This window comes from Letharia columbiana, assembly GCF_014066305.1.
Source record: "Letharia columbiana isolate WasteWater2 chromosome Unknown Sc0000020_s0, whole genome shotgun sequence".
Lineage (NCBI taxonomy): Eukaryota > Fungi > Ascomycota > Lecanoromycetes > Lecanorales > Parmeliaceae > Letharia > Letharia columbiana.
The window spans coordinates 604861-622070 of NW_023501061.1; the positions used below are offsets into that span (position 1 = coordinate 604861).

The 17210-nt window shown below is 52.5% G+C and overlaps 7 protein-coding genes across 7 annotated transcripts; 6 read left to right on the plus strand and 1 right to left on the minus strand.

The window, feature by feature from the left end:
• Positions 1 to 125: 125 nt before the first annotated feature.
• HO173_006770 (uncharacterized protein) lies at positions 126 to 2671 on the plus strand (the record flags this gene model as incomplete). Its single annotated transcript, XM_037308676.1, has 4 exons — positions 126 to 533; positions 640 to 969; positions 1017 to 1475; positions 1529 to 2671. 4 exons carry the CDS (start codon positions 126 to 128, stop codon positions 2669 to 2671), a joined length of 2340 nt encoding a protein of 779 aa, XP_037164519.1.
• Positions 2672 to 2863: 192 nt separating this feature from the next.
• Positions 2864 to 4652, minus strand: HO173_006771 (uncharacterized protein; the record flags this gene model as incomplete). Its single annotated transcript, XM_037308677.1, has 2 exons — positions 2864 to 4385; positions 4507 to 4652. 2 exons carry the CDS (start codon positions 4650 to 4652, stop codon positions 2864 to 2866), a joined length of 1668 nt encoding a protein of 555 aa, XP_037164520.1.
• Positions 4653 to 6155: 1503 nt separating this feature from the next.
• HO173_006772 (uncharacterized protein) lies at positions 6156 to 7431 on the plus strand (the record flags this gene model as incomplete). The annotated part of the gene is made up of 2 exons (XM_037308678.1): positions 6156 to 7227; positions 7334 to 7431. 2 exons carry the CDS (start codon positions 6156 to 6158, stop codon positions 7429 to 7431), a joined length of 1170 nt encoding a protein of 389 aa, XP_037164521.1.
• Positions 7432 to 8174: 743 nt separating this feature from the next.
• Positions 8175 to 9272, plus strand: HO173_006773 (uncharacterized protein; the record flags this gene model as incomplete). The annotated part of the gene is made up of 1 exon (XM_037308679.1): positions 8175 to 9272. The coding sequence occupies one exon, from the start codon at positions 8175 to 8177 to the stop codon at positions 9270 to 9272; it is 1098 nt and encodes a 365-aa protein (XP_037164522.1).
• A 363-nt stretch (positions 9273 to 9635) lies between these two features.
• On the plus strand, positions 9636 to 11650 carry HO173_006774 (uncharacterized protein; the record flags this gene model as incomplete). The annotated part of the gene is made up of 2 exons (XM_037308680.1): positions 9636 to 9906; positions 10410 to 11650. The coding sequence occupies 2 exons, from the start codon at positions 9636 to 9638 to the stop codon at positions 11648 to 11650; spliced, it is 1512 nt and encodes a 503-aa protein (XP_037164523.1).
• Positions 11651 to 12304: 654 nt separating this feature from the next.
• HO173_006775 (uncharacterized protein) lies at positions 12305 to 12954 on the plus strand (the record flags this gene model as incomplete). The annotated part of the gene is made up of 2 exons (XM_037308681.1): positions 12305 to 12420; positions 12567 to 12954. The coding sequence occupies 2 exons, from the start codon at positions 12305 to 12307 to the stop codon at positions 12952 to 12954; spliced, it is 504 nt and encodes a 167-aa protein (XP_037164524.1).
• Positions 12955 to 13966: 1012 nt separating this feature from the next.
• Positions 13967 to 17210, plus strand: HO173_006776 (uncharacterized protein; the record flags this gene model as incomplete). The annotated part of the gene is made up of 2 exons (XM_037308682.1): positions 13967 to 16247; positions 17110 to 17210. The coding sequence occupies 2 exons, from the start codon at positions 13967 to 13969 to the stop codon at positions 17208 to 17210; spliced, it is 2382 nt and encodes a 793-aa protein (XP_037164525.1).

The window sequence follows — 17210 nt, forward strand, 5'->3', positions numbered from 1 at the left end:
TTGCCTTTTCTTTTTATCCTTTCCTTCACTTCTTCTTTTTCTTTTTCTTTTTCCTACAACTCCCTTCCCCTTCTCCTCGCTCTACTATTAACCTACTACTCTCTCTTGCATTCAATTTCCCTACCATGGCACCTATCACCAATGGGGCGCCCGCCCCGAAGAAGAGAATCGCAGTCATGACAAGTGGGGGAGACTCACCTGGAATGAATGGCTCAGTACGCGCAGTCGTCCGGATGGCAATCGACCAAGGCTGTGAAGCTTACTGCGTCTATGAAGGGTACGAGGGTCTGGTACAGGGCGGCGACCTCATACGTCAGGCGCAATGGGAAGACGTTCGAGGTTGGCTGTCGGAAGGAGGCACTTTGATTGGTACAGCAAGGTGCAAAGCGTTTACAGAAAGACCGGGGCGGTTGAAGGCGGCGAAGAATATGATCGACAAGGGGATCAATGCACTAGTCATCTGCGGAGGGGATGGTAGTCTGACTGGAGCCGACAAATTCAGAGGGGAATGGCCCAGTCTGCTCGAGGAGCTTGTGAGTTGCAACCTTGCCAATCCGGATAGCCAATGGAATCACGTTATACCCCAACGACCTTCGTGTCCGCAAAGCTCGACAAGAAGGATGCTAACTCAATCTCTAGGTGAAGAACGGGGACATCAGCACAGAGCAGCAGAAGACATTCCAATATCTGAACATTGTCGGCCTAGTGGGATCAATAGACAACGATTTTGCCGACACGGATGCTACAATTGGCTGCTACTCTTCACTGGGCAGGATATGTGAGGCCGTGGACTACATCGATGCTACCGCATTCTCACATCAGCGGGCTTTCGTGATCGAGGTCATGGGGAGGCATTGTGGTTGGCTTGCACTTATGGCTGGTGTGAGCACAGGGGCAGATTTTATCTTCATTCCTGAGAGTCCACCAGACCGAGACTGGGAGGATCAAATGTGCGACATCATCTCCAAGGTAGAGCCTAAAATCATCTGCGGTAACTGTTGCTGACCATACTACAGCACCGAAACCTTGGAAAGCGGAAAACGATCGTCATAGTCGCAGAAGGCGCACACGACCTTGATCTAACCAGAATATCACCTAACAAAGTTAAAGACCTGTTATCCACCAGACTGAAGCTCGACACCCGGATCACAACCCTCGGACACGTACAAAGAGGCGGTAACGCTTGTGCCTATGACCGACAGCTATCTACTCTACAGGGTGTGGAAGCTGTCAACGCAGTACTTGAGGCCACACCAGAAACACCATCCAAGTTCATCGCCATCATAGAAAACAAAATTGTCCGAAACCCTTTGATTGAGGCCGTAAAGTCGACTCAAGAAGTGGCTGAAGCTATCAAAGCTAAAGACTTCAAAAGAGCCTTAGATCTGCGGGGGCCAGAATTTGCAGAATACCATCAGGCTTATATGATGACCACCGCCACGGATCAACCTGCCTTACGCTTGCCAAAACAGACAGTAAGATGGGTTTTCTTCATTTCTCCTCATTCTCCAGGGCTAACATATCACAGCACATGAACATTGCCATCATCCACGTAGGAGCCCCTGCTGGTGGAATGAATTCAGCCACCAGAGCAGCCGTAGCATATTGTCTTTCTAGAGGCCACACACCGATCGCCATACATAATGGCTTCCCAGGGCTCGTTCGTCACCACGCCGATGAGCCTGTCGGATCCGTTCGCTACGTACAGTGGCTGGATGTCGAAGGTTGGATCAGTAAGGGTGGATCCGAGATCGGCACCAACCGAGATCTACCCTCGAAAGTGGGCATGGGCGAGACCGCAGACTGCTTCAATATTTATAAATTCGATGCACTGTTCATCATCGGAGGCTTTGAAGCCTTCACGGCGCTCAGCGAGCTCCGAAAAGCGCGACCGGATTACCCAGCTTTCCGGATACCGATGATGCTGCTACCTGCAACCATTAGCAACAACGTCCCGGGCACCGAGTATTCGGTAGGAAGCGACACATGTCTCAACGCGCTGACCTCATATTGTGATGCCATCAAACAATCAGCATCGGCCTCACGACGACGGATTTTTGTAGTCGAAACTCAAGGTGGCAAATCTGGCTACATTGCAACAATGGGCGCTTTAGGCATCGGGGCCGTAGCAGTCTACACGCCTGAAGAGGGCATCAATCTCCAAATGCTTGGCCGGGATATTGAACACTTGAAACAAAGCTTTGCGAAAGACAAAGGCCAAACACGCGCTGGGAAACTCATCCTATGCAACGAGCACGCATCAGAAACCTACACCACCGAAGTCGTTGCCAGCATGATCCGTGAAGAATCCAAAGGCCGCTTCGAGTCCCGCTTCGCCATTCCCGGTCACGTCCAACAAGGCGGCACGCCCTCCCCTATGGACCGCGTCCGCGCAGTCAGGCTCGCGGTGAAGTGCATACAAGCGATAGAGCAGTACGCGGGCAAGTCGAAAGAGGAGATCATGGAAGATGACCTCAGTATGGCTGTTATTGGAGTCAAAGGCATCAGCGTGGTTTTTGGAGCCATGGAGAGGCTGGAGAGGGAAGAGACGAATTGGAATCATAGGAGGCCGAAGGATGAGAGTTGGTTGCAGTATAAGAAGACGGTTGATACGTTGAGTGGCAGGCCGAGGCCGGAGGATTGTTGTACTAGCTGTGGGAAGATGAGGTAGATAAGTGGGGGTGTTTTGGAGTGGTATTGTTACAGCCTAAAAGGCACAAAGAAGCCTTTGGACATGGTCTATGTTCAACTCCCCACCGTGCTTCCACATGCTCGCTAAATTGCTAGAGATATGCGATGATGATGATGATCATCCTACGATCTGATATCTAAATTTCCCCTTCATCCACCTCCCCGCCCCCCCTTAACCTCCGCCCTTCTCCGCACCAAAATACCCATCCACAGCCTCCGCAAACGCCCAACACACCTCCTGCTGCGGCGTACCGAGCGTATGCTGGCTGAAATAATCAGCCCCGTAGAAGCGCGTGACCTCGTTCACAAAGAACCGCTTCTTCTCCTTCTCCTTCCCCTTCTTCTCTTCCTCCTTCCCCTTCTCCTCTTTCTTCTCCCCCTTCCCCCCCTCCGTCCCAACCCCCACATCCAACCGCACCCCCATCTCCAAACTCTCAAACTGCTCCCTCCAATCCTCGCGCGAGCGCAGCCGGTCATATATGTATAAAGCGAAGGCGTGCAGGTCCGCCAGCCCCAACGGCCGCACGTCGGGCGCGCGGAAATCCAGCGCCGTCGCCGCGCGGGCGTACATGGCGCCGGGGTCGTGCCCGCGGACCCACTCCGTGACGACGGTGTGCCGGACCCGGCCCTCGCGGCCGCGGAGGACGCGGGGGTGGCCGGGCGAGGGGGAGGCGGTGATGTAGACGCGGAATTCGCCGAAGAGGGAGAAGGAGGGTTCGTAGGATTGGGCGAACCAGCGGTATGGGGGGGAGGGTCTGTGCCGTGGGAGGGCGGTGTCGCCGTCGATGTATTCGACGTGGTCGCCGCCGCAGCTCCGGGTTCGCTTCATGATGATTTGCCGGTGGCCGCGGAGGGGGCAACGGGTCATGTCGTGGGCGCGTTCGCCGTGCGTGAAGCAGGTTTGCGGTCTGTAGGTGTAGTTTGGGGGTGAGAGGGAGGCGATGGCGTCGAGGGCTTGGATGTCGGGGATTTTGGAGGTTTCACGGGTTAGTTCGGAGTGGGAGGGGAAGGCGCGGAAGAGTTGTCCGGGGCGGGAGGACTGGATGGTGGCGATGGTGGCGTAGATGGCGTTGATTTCGGCAGTGGAGGGTCCGGGGTCGACGGTCCAGTGGAGGAAGATGATGCAGGGGATGTTGGAGTCGGAGAATAAGGCGTGCTGCTGCGCTTTCCGTGGATGGGTTGGGGTCTTGCGTGGTTGTGGGTAGCGAATTTTGGCTGTTGAAGAGCATTTTGGTCGAGCAGTGACCACCTTGAGCTGGGCCTGCAACCATTCCCAGGATCGGAATGTCACGTCGCGGTTGAAGCTGTGGGAGAGATGCTGCATCGTGACGACGCCTTGGTGCAGGATGGGGATCTCGTAGTAGGGTTTTGTGCTCGTCATGCCGTGAGAGGCGAAGCCTTTGCCTAGTTCTTGCTGGATCATTGACATGTTTTCGGCATCGTACATGGGATAGCGAGCTAGGAAGCGGTCGGAGGTATTGGATGCATCGATGGCGAGGTGCGTTTCTTCTGCTATGTCTTTGACGTCTGGGTATGGTACGAAAAGGATGCGGAGTGCTTCTTCGTGCCCTTTTGCGGAGGCTATACCGGAGACAGCACTCTCTAGTTCGGCTCGAAGCTGCGCGCTTGGGCTTCGTGTCCTCTTGCCTGATTGTTGACTCGCTCGAAGCTGCTTGGAGATGGCGGCACCAGGCCTGTCGCAGACACGGTTTAGCAAAGCATGGGAAGATGCCTTCGTCGGCGTCACAGGGGTCCCTGCCCGCTGTCTGGAGGGGTGGGTACGAATGATGGCCATTAGAGACGAGAAGAAAATACGACCCGCGCTTTTGAATAGTAGACGATGACAAGGTGAGACGGCGCCTTCGAAGGCCATACTGACCTTGAGCTTGCGTTCCTATCGTTGGTGAAGAGATGAATAGAATGAATGGGTCCTCATTCTGTATAACAGTGAATGGGGCCATTGTTGCGTACTGTGGTGATTTGGAAGTGAACGAGACCATATGAACATTCATTCACTTTTGACAAGCACAAAAACATGATTACTGACAATAACAATACCTTCCATACAGAAGATGTGCCACAAAAACAGGTGCAATACAATTTGTATACCCATCAATTTGAGTGCAGACTTGGAAGATGAAATTCAACCATGTCAGTTTGCGGTTAACAGAGCAAAGTTTGGCCATTAGTCTTCTTGAATAGGACATCTTCTCTTCAAAGTCCCGAAGGTGTGTCACAGAAGTAGCATTGTTTGTGGCAGAAGTCATCCAAAGGGGGCAAAAGGATGAATTCTCTTTGGTAGCTGCTCGGGTCAAGGTGACTGAAAGAGATGATGTCGAAAAGCTGTCCCTGACAGATTGATGCTCACAGTTTTATGCAACCCATGTATTACTCCGTCACTGAGGTTAGATATAAGTGGCATCAGCGTAATAGCGACACCTGTCCGATCGACTCCTGTTGATTGAACGTTTTATGTCAATGTCGAGGATCTTCAGCGCTAAATCACCTGACGCCAAGCCCAATGGAGGCCTTGGCCACTCCCGTCGTTCCTACTAATCTTCTTCACGAATGAATTTCGTCCGAATAACATGTCTTCTTGTCCATATCCTAGGACTCTCGTTGCATCTCATTCAAACAATGGATCTCCGTTGCACTGATTGGCAAGCTGGATAACATGGTTCTTGTGCCAGTCAACATTAAAATCTGCCTCTCATCTCATAACCCATTTTGCATCCCACGTACCTCTTGTGTCTGAGGGGTCCGGCGACATAGGTACTCGTATGTACCTACCCCGCGACGTCACATCGCATCGCAGGATCAGAGGGTCCGCACTCCTGTGTCTGCGGCCCAGAACACGCTTGAAATTGGTTGCACAGGATTTGTGCTTACCTACTGGATTAATTTAATTATGAGCGCCTAAGGCATAGTGCATGCATCAATCACCTTGCCTACTACGGCAAATGCATAAGGACATATCTTTCACCGATTTGATACGGTATACCTACAGAGGCTCTACGGCCCACGGCGGCCAACACATATGCTAATTTTCTGGGAGTTAGCAAAAGAAATAGCAGGAGAATTGTGAATTGTGGAGTACAGGGGAAATTGTCAAATTGTCGCAGAATATTGACGCCGAAGATCGTGATATCTATGTCGTAAGCAGCTGTGAATGGTGTGAGTGGACTAATAATCTCCGATGAAACAACTTAGCCTCCATCTTGCTGCGACGTGCTTAATCCCTTTTGCGCCTCACTGTGCACCTTTCTCCTATTCATTCCACTCTTCTTCCTTTAAAAGTCTACTCCTTCCTCACTTCTATTCTTTACGTACTCCGTCACCCACACTCTTTTCCTCTTTTTACATTCCCTTTGCAGGAGCTCGATATTGCTCGGTCACTCCGTACATTGACTGTGCCTATTTCCCACACTCGCTTGACTATTTGGTTTCATTACCTCTCAAACACCATGAAGACGTGCGTCGCTATCTTTGGGCTTGCCCTGGTGGCACCAATGTATGGGAATGCGCACCCACAACATGGCGGCGGTGTCCACCAGCGGTTCCACATTACCACGCATGGACCTGCGGTATCTAGCTTGAGTGTGAGCAGTGCAGCGATTGAGAGTTCGCCGGTTGCTGTGGTTGGAGGAGGCACTCCGACCAGTTCTGCAGTCATTTCTCCAAGTTCCGGGCAAAGCATTACCTCTCCTCACTCGAACGACACAACATCAACCTCTAACAGCACATCACCATTAGCAGCCTCGATCGCCGGTCTCGGTCTCTCACCAGAATGCTACAGACCAAACGGCGTGCCTATGGGCTGGCTGCCAGACGGAGTCAACATAACGACCATTCAAAGCCAAGTCGATTCCTTACACGGCCCCTGCACCTACGGTAACTACGCCCAAATTACCTCGGCGACCAGCATGAGCGGGGCGGCCTTACAAATGGACACTCAAGCCATGCCTTCTTCACTCAAAGGCGCCATCTACATTATCGCTCTCCAGCCATACATTCCATTCTCTGAAGTCTCGGCCTCAGCGGTCGTGGCTTCGATGAATAAGATCCTCGCAGAAGGATCCCAAACCATCTGGCTCCGTCTCGCTCACGAGGTGAACTGGTACATCGACACCAACACCATAAACACTGACCCTACCGTCAAATACCACGGCACCACCGAGGAGTACAAGGCCATGTGGCAGGCCGTTGCTAAAGGCGTCGATCGCTCCCGGGTTAAGATGTTTTGGAGTCTGATACCCCCTTTCCAGCCAGGCGACACGGTGGACACGATGGACGCCGAGTGGTTTCCAGGCAGCGAGTATGTGGATATTGTGGGATTGGATGCGTACGGAGAGATTCTCAGTGGGGAACAAGCGACGTTTGAATTGATGATGGGTGCATTTTGTGCGAAGTATCCGCAGATTCCGGTTGCGTTGGGGGAGACGGGGTGGTTGCAGGGTGGGACGACCGCGCAGAAGGAGTATTGGCTGGGCCAGGTCAGTTCAAAGGAGACGTTGAAGGTTTGTCCGCAGTATATTGGTGAGTCTCTTCTCCATAACAGGAGCTCTATGTTTGTGGCAACGTTCTTCTGAGGAGGTCTTTCTCTACATGAAGAGCTTCAGCTAATTGTGGTGCGTCTAAACAGGGTTCTCATGGTTCGAGTACATGAAGGATGGCGATTACAGGATTGTCATGGGGTCTGATGGCAACATCGCAAAGAGCGTGCTTGCGGCTGCGAGCTGAGTGGGTGGAAGAGCCAAACAGCTGTACGGATATCGAAATCGGACAGTCTTGGATGATGGACGGTTGTATTTTCTTAAACGCATAGAACTCGTCAGGAACGGGTTCTATTGCTTTATCCTTGAATTCCTGACTAGGACACCTTTACGAGCTGCGAAAGTTGTTATTCCGATCTATTCGTAATTAGCACCGTGTTGTGAAAATCTTTCAATGCTCGATCAACCACCAAAGCTCCAGTGCACGTTGGTATCTGGTCTGCTTGCGAATAAATTGCTCGGGACTCATACAGGCCTTGGTAGAGCGTGACTCATGCTCGAGTACGAGACCATAGCCAATCTCGTGGGCACTGAGTATAGCCATGATCGAATGCTTCCATCGAGCATTGACTTGAGACCCGCGAGAGGTATTTGAGCAGCAGGGAAGAATTATCCGATCGTATATTCTCCGGCACTTCCCGCCGAAGCGGAGCAAGCCACGAGGCCACGTGATGTGCCAAGCTATGGAGAAGCATCCGAGGCGTATTTTAGACCACGGTAACACAATTTTCTCATCGTCTGTTTTTCTTTCTTCCTTCATTCGCATCTCCTTTGAATAAAATAATATTACCTATTTACATTCCCCGTCTATAGCTATTTTTATTCCACTCGTTTGACCCTTTACCCTGCATATTCTTTTTCGTACTCTCTGCAGTACTCCTGCATATTCTGCGCTGCTTTCAGCTTAGTACCCGCACAGACTTTGACGCAATGGCCTCTGACCGGCGACCCTCTTTCAGCGCCTCCTCCAACACGTCGCACTCCTCCAGTGAAAGAAGACGGCCATCTTCTTCATCCTACAATAGGCCCTCCTCGCCCTTGTACAGACTGCCTCCCCTGCCTCCCTCCACAGGCTCCCTCACGACCGGCACATCCATCCCTGCCCCTGCCCCAATCTCTCCAAATTTCGCCGCGTTACCCCCTGTTCCACCGCCTAAGGATCCACCAATGACCCATCCCATCACGCCGAAACGCAAGCCCGTCGAACGGCAGAAGAGCCCCTTGAGCAATGAAGCATACTTTTCGAGCCCGGCCTCGATAATGCCCGGCGCCTTTCCCACTACACCGCCAGCTTCATCGCCTGTGCAGAATGCAGGATACAACGCTTCGCCTGCGGCATCAAATAATACACCTTCGCCGACTTCCAAGAGTCCGAAGAGACCAGGTAGTGTTCGGAACTTCCTCTCCTTCAAAGCTCTCCGACGAAGCTACGACAATGCCTCCCTCCATTCCCAGAATGACCGACCGGCATCTGCGAGTGGGGAGAGTTTCACATCTAGTCTACGACCGAGTTTGAACAAGAAGAGGAGCGGGACATTCTGGCGTCGGAAGAGCAGTCTGGGCATGAATTTTGGGGAGGATACTCCGGCTTCCCCTTCGAGCCCTGTGACGAGAGGTGATTCGGTGGCAGAGGAGGCAAGACCTCTGAGCCCAGCGCCGAAGGATGACATACAAGGTGTGCAAACTAGAAAGAGCGGGACATTCTGGAGGAGGAAGAGCAATCTAAATTTGGCTAACGCGTTTGCCGCAATGAATGGGAAGGAGAACCAGGCACAGAATGCAGGCTTGAATGGCGAATCGACGGGGGCTACGGGCAGTAGTACGAATGAAGGACAGGACAACATGACTGATGGGAGCCATGAGGCGGAGGAGGATGCGACAATGGAAGACTTGGATTCGGAGAAGACGCTGCCAGAGATTGAGGAACCACTGCCGCCAAGGTCATACAGTCCGCCGCCGCAATTGCCGGTGTTTGTGGGTGGCGGGGGAGGGTTGGGCGGGGAAGACTTGTTCAAGGATATTCACTAGGGGCTGGATCCTCCTTTGTGGCTTTCTTGCATAATAGCATCGATCTTCCATACTTAATCGGGCTTGATCCTCTTTTTCCTTTCCAGAAAACACTTCCAAGCAGCCTAGTGACCATCTACCACATGTCTCCTCCCCCTGCAGAGACAGCCCCGCAGTCGCACATTTGATGCCTGTCTATAATAAAGCTCAGCGGCGAGCGCCGGCCACCGTTTCGAGCCGCTAGTTCCCTCCCACTCCCCCCCTAGCAAGTTCCTCTACATACCTCATAGATTACCATCTCCACCACCCCCCCCCCATGTAGCATCCCAACCAACCCTCCCCTTCCCATCTCCCCCATCTCCCCCATCTCCCACAACCCCCACAATGCCTCCCCCCCTCCTCAAACGCACCCTCTACACCGGCACCTTCGTCTCCACCCCCACCCCCACCGGACTCGAAATCCTCGACAACCACGCCCTCGCCGTCGACGCACACGGCGTCATCACCCACCGGGCGGCGCTCCCGCCCGGAGGTGCGGCGACGGGCTATGATGATGTGGTGGGTTGGGTTGGGCGGAATTGGGGCTGGGATGGGGGGTTTGAGTGGGTGAGGCCGGGCGGGGAGGGGAGGGGGTGGTGGTTCCCGGGGTTTGTCGGTGAGTGCGGTTGAGTTTTGCGTTTGGGGTTGGTGTTTTGTTTTGTTTGTTTTTGGTGGGTTTTGGTTTGGATGAGAGGGGATGGAGATATCGTGTCTGGACTTCGGTTTGTATGGTTTTATATTTGAATCCTGCGAGGGGGTAGGTTGATGCTGGTACAGTTGCTGGAGGGAATGATGGGCTTCAGTCTTTCTTTTTTCTTTTTTCCCTAAGTGGGGTGTTTTTCGATTACACGGGTTGTGAAAAATGCTATGGTGTGGGCTTTGAATCCTTGAGGCTTTCATGTCCAGGCTGCGGTCTTTGCTGAGATGCAGAATGAGAGGCTATTTGCAGCTATGTGGCTGTCATGATCTTGCATTTACACTACGCGAATCTGTTCTTGTCGATGGAGACTATCCCTCTTCTATCTCCTTGCGCTGTCACGTCGAGTCTACATGTTTGGCACAGTCGATGTATCATGCTTGATCAAGGCCTAGATGACTGATCGTCCTTTGAATGTGTAGACACCCACATTCACGCCTCCCAGTACCCCAACGTCGGAATCTTTGGCAAAACTACCCTCCTCGACTGGCTGAACACGTACACGTTTCCCATCGAATCATCTCTCTCCTCCCTCACTAAAGCTCGCCGCGTCTACTCTGCCTGCGTATCTCGAACACTCTCCCACGGCACCACAACGGCCTCTTACTATGCTACTAAACACGTCGCTTCGACAAACCTGCTTGCGGACGTCTGTCTGGAGAAGGGTCAAAGAGCCTTCATCGGCCGCGTATGCATGGACAACGATCTCAATCCCGATTACCTCCGAGACGAGTCACCGGAACAGGCGGTCGAAGATACAAAAGCAACGATCGCTCACATCGACTCTATCGACCCGACGCACGCTCTCATCACGCCAATCATCACACCTCGATTCGTACCCTCGTGCTCGTCACCGCTGCTCTCGGGCCTCGGCGCTCTCGCCAAAGAATCTGCACTCCCGATCCAAACGCACCTGAGCGAAAATACGTCCGAGATCGCGCTCGTCCGCAGACAATTCCCCGCGCACGACTCGTACTCTCACGTTTACGATACTCACGGCCTGCTGACGCCAAGGACCGTCTTGGCACATTGCGTGCATCTTTCTCTGGAGGAAAGGATGTTGTTGAAAGAGCGGAAAAGTAAAGTCAGCCATTGCCCCGTCAGCAACACGAGCATAAGCAGCGGGCTGTGCCCTGTGCGGGAGCTGTTGGACGATGGCATCGAAGTCGGGTTGGGGACAGATGTCAGTGGGGGATACTCGTCCAGCATCCTGGTGGCGGCCAGGGAGGCGGCGATGGTCAGTAGGACGTTGGCTGCGCTGACCGTGGAGGAGACGCGGTCAGATGAGAAGGAGGGCCAGCGGGGAGCGGAAGCATCGGACGACGTCGCGGCGAAGCACTCGACGAGCGCCAAGGATAGGAAAAAGCTCGGCGTGGAAGAATGTCTCTACCTCGCTACAAGGGGCGGCGCCAAGTGCTTGGGGTTGGAAGGGAAGGTGGGAGGGTTCGAGGTGGGCATGCAGTGGGATGCGCAGCTCGTTGAACTCGATGCCGTAGATGGTGAGGGGGGAGCCGACGATGGCGGGGAGGGGAATGGAGGGCCGGTGGAGCTGTGGGGCATGGAGACGTGGGGGGAGAAGGTGGCCAAGTGGCTGTTTTGCGGGGACGATCGGAATACGAAGAAAGTGTTTGTGGGGGGGAGGTTGGTGCATGAGCGGCGGTAAGAAAGTGGGATGAATGCGTTGTGATGGCCTTAGGTAATTTCCGCCTCATGATTGCGAAATACGCTGGGTTCTCGCCTGGGAAAGATTGAACTCGACTGGCCCCATCAAGATTCAAGCGTCATGTTGGTATCTTTTGCGCTTGGCATGCTTTGTGAGCCCTGCTGCTTGTGACAACATAAGCTGAAGCTGCATAAGGAATGGCAAGCACCATGATCACGACATTATATGTGACAATCTTTCCATGCAGTCGATGTAGTCTTTCGGGACTCATCTTTCGGGACTCAGATATCGGACCTTTCGTTAGGGGAGAGTGCTGCACATATGGTATACGTGCGTGGCAGAATGGAGCTTTCAAGGACTGTGTGGTGGTAGTGGCGGTAGAGTCTTCGCTATATTGCATGTCTCTTTACCCTTCCATCCCTATTGTTCCAGAGTATGGTGCGGATTTCACCACCAATACTCGATAAAAGTTACCGGGAATTCTCTCTCTGGAAGGCCACTCCCGACAACCAAACTCCCCACAAATTACTAAACAATATATCCTAGCACTCCATCCTCCTCGACTGATATGCAATAAGGAAACCAGGCCGAACCTTTGAGGTGATACAGTTGTGAATGTATGAGAGTCTTTAGTTCTGACAGGCGACCGCTTTAATGCTTGATCAAATTCAGAAAGACCTTGAGCGGCTGGACGGCGGGTCTTCTGCTTACAATTGCGTCGTCAATGACCAGGTCGTCCACTCAGCGGACGACTCCTCGCAGATGGCTCAGTAAGTACAAGTATGCTCTACATACCGTCTGTCACTACGAGGACATTGAGAACGCGCGTATCATCCTTGAACGTCTTGAATAAACCTTCCACATCAACGTTTCGCAAACGATTTTCTTGGTGCATCCTGAGGGTATATACCTCCAGGCGCCAGCAGACCGAGAAGCCTCCTCAGTCCATTGGGATTGCTTGGTATAGAGACATGCTCCGTGCTCTTGTACCTCTTCACGAACTCGAAATAGCCCACGCGAACGTCCGAATTGACGATTTTCTGTGCCACTCAGAGGGTGCGATCGTGCTCTACGATTTCACATGCTCCAGACTTTTTGGACAAGACAACCCATCGGCGACTGGCAGCCCAGAAAGTCTTGGGGTGACCGGCCCTCCACAAACTGTATCAGACCCCACGGACAGATTCGCACTAGCATCGGTCATGTTCGAGGTCGAGACCGGTGCAAAAGGTGACCTCACCCATGCCATCTCACCCCAGAACTCCCAGCCGTGGAAAGCGGTAACGAGAGCCTTGATCTGGTAATTTCTGGTAATTGAGAGCGCCTGGCTCGCAAATTGTGAGTCTACGGTGGATATACTTGGGAATATAGAGTCTCTTCCCGGGCCCAACGGATCTGGGACTGGATCTGATCTATGTTACACACAGCAATTGAGAGCTTGCAGACTCAAGTCAACGATTGGAGGCGTATCCGGGTACGGAAACACGGGAAGGTTTGCCACTGGATTACTGACACTTCCACGAAGGTCAAGTATTGAATAGTCTTTGTGCGGAGGAACGAATGAAAGCTCTCAAGCAGCGCCTAAGATAAGCACAAAAGTTAGATGTACAAGCATCAAACGGTACGTCAACGCTCCCACGGCTAGACTGCAACAAAGCATTTGTCTCCGGACAGAAATCGTGAAAAGGGGCTTCAGTACAGCAATCGACACAACCACCCAGTCCTTTCAATGTTCTTACATACCGATGGCAATTCGAAAAAGCTGTTTGAGACTCCCGAGCACCGCGCACAATTATAGGTTCGATTGGTGCTGCTTGCAATATGCTTCTCAGGCCAAGGTTGGGCATGCGCATCACCACAAGGGGCGGGATCTCGGCGCACGACAGTATGGACTCTCTAAATCTCTTGAGTTCGAGGGATATATATCATCATATGAAGGATTGTCAGTGGATACCGTGCCAAGATTATCATTTATCAATAGACTCTTGCACCCGAAGTCGTAGGTATCACAATTACGGACACTTTTTCCACAAAGCATTGGCCATCATAATCAATGCTTATGAAGACGATTGAAGATCTGGCATCTGAACTTTGTCTTGGCGGCCATTGAGCGGCGGGAGATCTTCAACCTCGCATTTTCGGGACTCGCATTTTCTAAGAACTATTTATAGCAGTGTCATAATCATTATACTATCATCTACGCTGGCGGGACCCTCATGCTTGTTGACTCACCGGATCTACCTTACAGCATACAAACCGAAAATAACACCAGATTTTCTTCGGCCATTTAGAACATGCTCTGCACCGTATCCCACCATGGGCTCCTTACCAGCTTCAACCAGCACTGACCCTCCCAAAGGGGCCTCACAGTCCCCTTCAGAGGTTACATACCATGGTAACACTTACAGTATTGCGAGGGAAGGAGCGGCGGAGATACTCGATCTAAAGCGCGAAGCGGATCCTAAAGCTACGAAGAACAAATCTCAATCCGTTTTCTACAACCCGATACAACAATACAATCGCGACCTTAGTGTCCTTGCTATCAAAGCATTCGGAGACGACTTGGCCGCTATTCGGAGAGCTCGACATGAAAGAAGAATAGAAAAAGTAGCTCATGACAAGCAGCGAGGACAGAAGAGGAAGAGGCCGCAAGCTGAAGGTTCAAAAGACGCGGAGGAGCCTGTGGCTACTAGGAACAAGAGTGATGAGGGCAACGTTCCTATCAATGATGCCGTGGGAGGAGTCTCGGCGGTAGAGAGGGCGAGTACAGAGCACGAAGCCCCACTCACAGAGGCTGATGGGGATGCTCAAGGAGAACAGAAGTGGCCTTGGGAGGTACACGACGGCACAAAAGCAGGAGATAAAACCATGAAGGGACACATAACAGATGGTGTTCCAACTGAGACTGGTGTAGGGAAGGGAGCCTATACGCATACTGCCCAACCCCCTATTCGAATTCTTGACGCTCTGTCCGCTACTGGTCTACGAGCTCTACGTTACGCCAAAGAGATTCCTATGGCCACTACAATTACAGCCAACGATCTCTCCTCCTCAGCAACAACCTCCATCAAGCTCAACGCTGAGCACAACAAGCTCTCTGACAAGATCAACCCTACAACAGGTGATGCAATAGAGCACATGCATCGAGCTGCTGCTCGTGCTGCAGGAGGCGCAATGCACTACCATGTCATCGATCTGGACCCATATGGCACAGCAGCTCCATTCTTGGATGCAGCAGTACGTGCTATTGTCGATGGCGGCCTTCTCTGTGTCACGTGTACCGATGCTGGGGTCTTCGCCTCTCTTGGCTACCTTGAGAAAACGTACTCACAGTATGGCGGCTTGCCTTTGAAAGGACCACACGCTCACGAAGGCGGTCTTCGTCTCATCCTCCAGGCGATCGCCACATCAGCTGCAAGATATGGCCTCGCCATCGAACCTCTCCTATCTCTCTCAATCGACTTCTACGCCCGGGTCTTTGTCCGTATCCATCATTCACCGGTTCAAGTCAAGTTCCTCGCCAGCAAAACCATGATCGTTTATAATTGCGATGCAGGCTGCGGAGCATGGTCGATCCAACACCTTGCCCGTACGCGCGAAAAGAAGGCCAAGAACGGAGATACATTCTATAATTTTAGTCCCGCATTGGCCCCGTCCACAAATACGCATTGTGAGCATTGCGGATTCAAAACGCACCAGGCTGGACCAATGTGGGGTGGTCCCCTTCACAATTCTCATTTCATTCAACGCATCCTAGACATGCTCCCAGCCCTTGACAAGTCCATCTACGGCACAATCCCTCGTATCCAAGGAATGCTTTCAGTCGCGCTCAACGAGACCCTCGAAGACCCTCTCTCGTCGTCCGCTGCCGAGCCTGGCGCCTCATCCGAAGCATCGACTGGACCCATACCTCCCACTAATTCCGCGACTCGTGCTCGGCATCCATTCTTCTTCCTCCCCTCCGCTCTCTCTCGCATTCTTCACTGCGTCTCGCCATCCGACGCCGCCATTCGTGGTGCCCTCATAGGCCTTGGCTACCGTACTACGCGCTCACATACCAAAGCCGGTAGTATCTGCACTGATGCACCCTGGAGCGTTATCTGGGAGGTCATGAGGGAATGGGTCAGGCAGATGAGCCCAATCAAAGAGGGAGTGCTTAAAAATGGAATGGCAGGATGGGCAATCATGAAAAAAGATAGAGGGAGCGCGAAGCTAATGGATGCGAAGAACGAGCTGCGGCAAGCACTGGAGAATGACATCATTACCGATGTGGTAGGATTGAAGAAAGAGGTGGAAGCCGCCTTATACCGGCTGTCCAAGCCAGAGGAACCGAGCAAGGAGCGGGAAGACCCTCGTTGCGACGAAGATGGAGGGGTGGAGTTGCAGAGTACTAATGCTGCGGGAGCAGGGGAAGTTGGGGCTGTACTTAATCCTGAAGCCGAACACCGTGAAGACGGCCCTAGAGATAAATCTCTACATCCAAGCAAGCTCAAAATCGTGTTCGACGAAAAGCTAGGAAGGGAACCGCAAAGAAACCGCATGGTCAGATATCAGCTCAATCCAAAGCCGGATTGGGGCCCTATGAATAGGGCGAGGGGTGATCCCTAGAGTCAGCTGCGAGCTATGCTGATTTAGATATGCGCCCTTTTGCGACATCTATCTATAGGAGTTGCTTGTCCTGTCATCAGGGCGCCATCAATCATAGAGCCCGATCGCGCGCTCTAAAGTTGAGAGATCAGCATCCCGCAGACTAGCATCTTCCATGCAAACAAGTCAAACGAATCTAGACATCGGTTTCCTGTCAGGTTCCACGCTATTGTCACTGCAAGGAGAAGACATCTGTCCCTGAAGAAGCTGAGTCTCAACAATGATTGCATCCCTTCACCTACGGACGCCTGTTCACCACACAGGAAGCATCATGTCTACCAACAAGGCAAAGAAGGCGGGGACCAGAACCCGCTTCCGAACATGTGTACTGTCACAACGTGGAACCATATGATCAGCTGAAAAGAGGACGAGAGTACAAGAGGAAGCGGCACCACTTCCCAACGCCACCACTCCGTATGGCCATACATCAAGTACCCGCTTTTTCAGATTGGCAGTGGCAGTCAATGGTTTCCAAACTCTTGACGTTTCATCCACAAGAGGCATGAATGAGCCTATGGAAGTGAAAGGGCAGGATAGGAAAGGCAAGGGAAGGATAGCCGCTTCATGCCCTGCCTCGATCTAGTACACGCCGCGCAGATCTACCCCTAAGACGCCGGCAACATCCGTGTCGGTGTTTTACCTCTGTCGGCCAAGCTGCCGCATCTTGGGCAAATGAGAAGGAAGGAAGGATGTAACGTGCCATCTTCTGGGACACACCGTTGTAGGATCTGATCTTGATTCATTTGGACAAGGCAGCGTAATCATGTGGCCAGTCATGAATCACTGACGCTCACACTTTGGATATACGGCAGCCGAGTGTCAATTATCGATGCAATACCGGAAAGCCGAGAGATTCATGGTTGTTATAGGCATATGTGCTGCCATTCCTGGGTTCCTCCTCGGCCGGGGTTGA